General features: G+C 31.0%; 1 protein-coding gene across 1 annotated transcript; it reads left to right on the top strand.

Moving 5' to 3' along the window:
* The first annotated feature begins 1988 nt into the window (after positions 1-1988).
* Positions 1989-4031, top strand: LOC125868270 (transcription factor MYB61). Its single transcript, XM_049548902.1, has 3 exons — positions 1989-2305; positions 2465-2594; positions 2704-4031. Exons 1-3 carry the CDS (start codon positions 2173-2175, stop codon positions 3728-3730), a joined length of 1290 nt encoding a protein of 429 aa, XP_049404859.1. The 5' UTR covers positions 1989-2172; the 3' UTR covers positions 3731-4031.
* The last annotated feature ends 1607 nt before the right edge of the window (positions 4032-5638 follow it).

Below are 5638 nucleotides of genomic sequence, written 5' to 3'. Positions count from 1 at the left end.
TGAAACTAAATTTTAATTTCTAAAAACTGTCAAGACTTTTTCTTTATCCCTTTTTAAGGAGCTCTCACCTTTCTGATCTCTTGATAATTCAAACTTATAACTTTAAGATTGAAAATGAGAGATGCTTATCATCCACACAACTCTCTCATCGAAAACTCTAAAAACTTTCTCAAGTAAATTCTAAAGAAAAATAATGTGTAATTCAACAGAGTTTGTTCGTACTCAAGTTTTGGGCATTCTGAAAATTTAGTATAGGACAGCTATATCATTGTCATTGTCGGCTATATTTAGATGAAAAACACACCGTTTACTACTTTAAATAATTTTGATTTAGTCACACAAATGATTAGAGGACAATATTACTTTTTTTTTCTTTTTATTCTAACAAATGGGAAAAAAATAATCTTCGAATAAACAATCTTTAGAAGGAAAAAAAATCACAATCAATCATGGGAAATGTTAAGAGTATTATTTGTTTTCTTTATCTCATTTGATTCTGTCTACAAAAAAAAAATTAAAAATGATAGGGGAGTTGGTGGAATAAGATGATAGGGGAAGATACCATACATGTTCCTAGAAAAAAATAAATACTTATAAACTATTTGCATATTTTTAAATTATTCATTAAACTATAATGACGTTATAGAAAAAGATTATAATCAGTTCACAAAAATAATTCAAGGACCAATACTGCAAAACAAGAAAATAGAAAAGACAATTTCATTATTTGAATTCCACCTGGCCAATATCCATATAAAATTATGTGATAAGAGTTTAGGGAATTTTATATTATGTCAATAATGAAAGACAAGGGAATGTATGATTACAGAAGGTTTTTTCTACCATTAATTAATTTAGTTTATCCTAATTGCTAGCTTTTACTAATCATTGAGATTTCTCATCTGCAAACCCCTATAAACTTATTCAAATGTACTAACCCTTTTTTAATGCTTTGGAATCTTTATAATTAAACCAACTCAAAATCAATACTCTCTTCGTCACAAATTATTTGTCGTATTTCTATTTTACATGTTTGTTAAGAAAATAGTAATTAAAAGAGACTTTTGGTGATTTTATTCTGATTTATGTTTTAAGATAATATAGTCTATTTTCATTAAATGTTGTTCTATTGAAATGTTTATCATCTCTAAAAATAATTATTTTTAAGAATAAATTTGAAAAAAGTATTTCATTAAATTTTTCTTGAACTTTTAAAATGAAGGAATATTTATTTGAATCCACAATATCAAACTCAATGAATTTCTTATCTTAAACAAAGTCATCCAAATTACAACTCGTCTCAAATTTTAATTCAATTTTGTACAAAGACTTTTCGAGCAATAGTTATTGCGAAAATCATATCGTGGCCATGAAATAAATATCTGTCTTGGTGACCCACACAAGTGCTGTCAAACTCATTAATTTCTCAAAACCCTTCGATAAGACAAATGCAAGTCAGAATATTGGAGCTCCATTTCTAAATTTCAAATGTAGCATAGGTAAAATGGGATTTTAAAGGGAAAAGAAATAAGGAATGAGAAGAAAACTCGTGCCAATTAAATTTATATGACGTACTTTCTTTTTAAATTTATCTTATAAAATCACATTCTAATATTAAAAATAATATAATTTTTAAAAATTATTTTACCCTTATTGAAGTACTAGTAATACTTATATAATCATATATAAACGTTTGCAATTTGTTGAAATGTTTATATATATTTTTAGCTGAGATACTTATTTTTATAAACAAAATATGGAATAATTTCCTTTAACTTAAATCAATAGATTTCATTTGTTCATTTCCACTCTCAAAAGGCTTTATTATATATATTAATATCAACTGAATGTCACATAATTTAAGACGGTGAGAGTATTTATTAAAAGAAAAAATTAAACAAATAAACCTCAAAAATGGAATCCTCTGCTGAATACGACCTTCTTTATATATAAGTCTCCTCCGCCCTCCTATCCATTTCATTTTCCACTCTCCTTCCTTACATCTTTTTCTCTCTCTCTCTCTCTTTCTAAACTTTCTTTGATTCTTAGCAAGAGAAAAATAATATAATCAACAAGCTTCACTTAGCATATTCAACTAAAAAAAAAAAAATCACAAACTTTGCTCTTTTTTATTTCTTTTTTTTTTTGGTTTTCCAGCATTGCAAATATCACATGGGGAGGCATTCTTGTTGCTACAAACAGAAGTTAAGGAAAGGCCTTTGGTCTCCTGAAGAAGATGAGAAACTTATAAAGCATATTACTAAATTTGGTCATGGCTGTTGGAGCTCTGTCCCTAAACTAGCAGGTCCACTATCACTACAACTAACCAAATTTCTTTGGAAAAAATGCATTATGTTCAAATTGAAAAAAATAACATTTTATAGTCGACCTTAACTTGAGACGTAATTGTTGTTATTTTAATAATTTTCTTGTTAGTGATTTTATTTATTTTCCATGGTGACAGGTCTCCAGAGGTGTGGAAAAAGTTGTAGACTGAGGTGGATCAACTACTTGAGGCCTGATTTGAAAAGAGGGACATTCTCACAGGATGAAGAGAATTTGATCATTGAACTTCATGCAGTTCTTGGGAACAAGTAATATATTTATCCTTCACTAGAACAGTACAATTTGATTGATTCCATAAATGTCAATAATTATTAGTAATTTACTTGGACTTACCTTAGTTTTTTGCCTACTTTTCAGGTGGTCGCAAATTGCAGCTAGATTGCCTGGAAGAACAGATAACGAGATAAAGAATCTGTGGAACTCTTCAATTAAGAAAAAGCTAAGGCAAAGAGGAATCGATCCAAATACTCACAAGCCACTTTCAGAAATAGAGAGCGAAGAGAAAGCGTCGGCAAACAGTAACAATAAGAACAATGACAAAGTTTCAGAAAGTTCAAATAATGAATTCATTTTTGTTGAGGGACATGAGAATGGATTTTCAACAGAAAAGCCAATTAAGCCGGCCGTATCTTCAATGATAAATACTTTGGAGCGGTATCCACTTATTCATGAGGCAAATAATATTGCCCCACCAACTCATGAATTTTTCACCACCAATTGCAAGTCTCCTGATTTGTCTAGTTATCTCTCTTTTCACAATTATACTCCCAACACAAATAATATTCTCTTCAATACCAAAAACTCTTCTTCTGCTGCTGCTGACAATTTGGTATCTGATCATCAGTTCAATTGTAGCAATTTGCAAAATGCTACTTTTTCTACTATGTCCAATTCGATTCTCAGTACTACAATATCACCGTTGGCGCGTACTTTTAATATCAACAAGTTTCAGAATTGGGAAGCGTGTACGATCAGCAGCAATGGCAGCAACAATAGTAATGGTACTAGTAACAGTATCGAATTACAAAGTAACTGTTCATTCTTCGATAACAATGATGCTGCTGCTGCTGCTGCAGCTTTCGCTTGGGGATCAGCGGCAGCGGCAGCAGCAGACGGTTCAGGAAAACCGGAGAGAGAAGAAATCAAATGGTCTGAATATTTACAAACTCCGTTTTCACTAGGTGTTAATAATAACACAATTGAGACTCATCAAATTCCTCCGCATCATGAATTGTACGATGGGGAAACAAAATCGGAGACACAATTTATGACACAAGGTTCATGGCTTCAGAATCAAACGCCGCAGACTTCTCTACAGACTGCAGATTTATACAGTAACAACAATTTCCAAAGGCTCCCAGCAGTCTTCGGACAATTTTCTTAGCCGATTTTCAATGGCTAATTATCTCACTTATTATGGATGGTTACTTAATTTCCTACAGGTGTGTGCTATAGAGTTTTAATTTTATATTTTTTCTCTTAATCTGTAAATAGGTCTTACACATATTTCCTTCCTTTGTCTAAAAAACACTTGATAAAAATATTGGAAAGTTTGTTGATCATCCTCCTTTTGTGGATGGTATATGTACTTTTTGTTTTTTTTTTTTTGGTTTTGTGGTTTGTAGATCTTTTTATTTACAGGTTGTAATTTTGTTTGTTGATTAAGCATTCAATCAAAAAGTTTTACGACTTTTCTAGTTTTTACCGTTGTAGCCACTTACGTATTCTTATTTAAACAATAAAGAATCCTTTGCAGAAAGCGACTATCTGCTAAGATATATAGCCTAAATGGGTGTCTCATCCTTGTCTCCTACAGATGGAGATAGTTTTTACTTTTCACACTCTTCAAAGTCAATTCCACTCTCCATAATTAATTTGTGATCAAGAAAACTTATTATAACCGATAGGGGTTGTGATGGAGCGGTAAATATTCATTCCTCCTTTATTAGATGTGTGATGTTCGAAGCCCTTCAAGGTGAGGAGTGATCTTTGCTAGACAGTGTTTTAATCCCAATATACGTCTTTTCAGCACAAATTTGAATGTAGTCGGCCCTAATGCGGGTGGCGAATACCGCGTGGGAAACTAAAAAATCCCCCCGGATTTTAGTACCTCAATTATTGGGTAATTACTTCAACTTTTTTCACTTTATTGTAGAGAGTTCGATTTCCCACTTTGTAATCTACTCCTATATTTTTTCCTTCCCTTACACCTATGTAATAAAAGTTAAAGACATTTTTTTTATCTTCGTTTCATTTTACATAACACTCTTTTAAAAGGATGAACATATTTTTATATTTCGGTTTCTCGTAATTTGAGTATCTTATTTTATCGTAATTAACCATCTGTTAATAGCCATAAATATGTCATGGTGCGTTTAATACAACAAATTTTCTAAGAGTACATTTGACATGTAACAAAAATCTAATGTTTTCTAAATTCCATGTACAGACATCGCCATTATAAAAACATAGAGGTGCTTTCCACTTTAAAAAAAAAAAAAAGAAAGGGAAAAGGGTGATAAATTTCACAAGTTTAAACACTATAGCTATTTAGTCAAATAAAAAGGATTAAAGTAGTGTACATGGAACATAATTTCAACGTGCTAATACTTGAGGTTCAAGCACTAGTGAGAATCACAAGAGAATCAAGAAAATTTCCAACTCATATCTTTGGGAGGTGAAGGATATCCATCTAATTGCTTAATGACTTGGAAAGCCACAAATAAGATGCAATTTGAAGAATATGGACATTAATAATACATCCTCTATGGTAACTCAACTTCATCTATTTTTGGGAATAGGAGAAAGAAATTAAAGGGTCCCACACCTATGATAGAATCAGATAAATCAAAAACTCAAACTGATAAATAGAGTAAAAAGAAAAAAAATCATATCTTTCTTACAACATAAGAGATATGCTAGAGTAGAAAACAGTATAAGAGAGGAAAAAACCTCCTTATTAAGTGAAATTTTCCAAAGAGACACTATTTGCTTCTACTGAAAAAAGATAGATATATACCTCAGTTCTCTTAAGTATTTTTTCCCAATTACAAGTCCCAATTTTCACTTGTAGCAAATGGGCCTAGTTTGCATGTGATCAAGTTATATCAATCTTTCATATTCAACTTTCACTATCACCATAAAACTCCATGAATTAAAGTCTTCTCATTACATGTACTGATCAACAAAGGGTCCCTCCATCAACTTTTAAATATTTCCTCCGTTCTAATATAAGTGTCTTAGTTTTACTGAATACGAGGTTTAAGAAATAAATAAAGATTCTTAAACTTAA

This window comes from Solanum stenotomum, chromosome 1, assembly GCF_019186545.1.
Source record: "Solanum stenotomum isolate F172 chromosome 1, ASM1918654v1, whole genome shotgun sequence".
Lineage (NCBI taxonomy): Eukaryota > Viridiplantae > Streptophyta > Magnoliopsida > Solanales > Solanaceae > Solanum > Solanum stenotomum.
The sequence above is the reverse complement of the archived record's forward strand: the minus strand, read 5'-3'. Positions and strand labels throughout refer to the sequence as shown.

What these genes read in the sequence shown, in the direction of transcription:
- LOC125868270 (XM_049548902.1), top strand. Translation starts at nt 2,173, where the DNA reads ATGGGGAGGCATTCTTGTTGCTACAAACAGAAGTTAAGGAAAGGCCTT. An exon ending in CTCTGTCCCTAAACTAGCAG is followed by an intron (nt 2,306 to 2,464) that starts GTCCACTATCAC and finishes CCATGGTGACAG; the next exon opens with GTCTCCAGAGGTGTGGAAAA. An exon ending in CATGCAGTTCTTGGGAACAA is followed by an intron (nt 2,595 to 2,703) that starts GTAATATATTTA and finishes CCTACTTTTCAG; the next exon opens with GTGGTCGCAAATTGCAGCTA.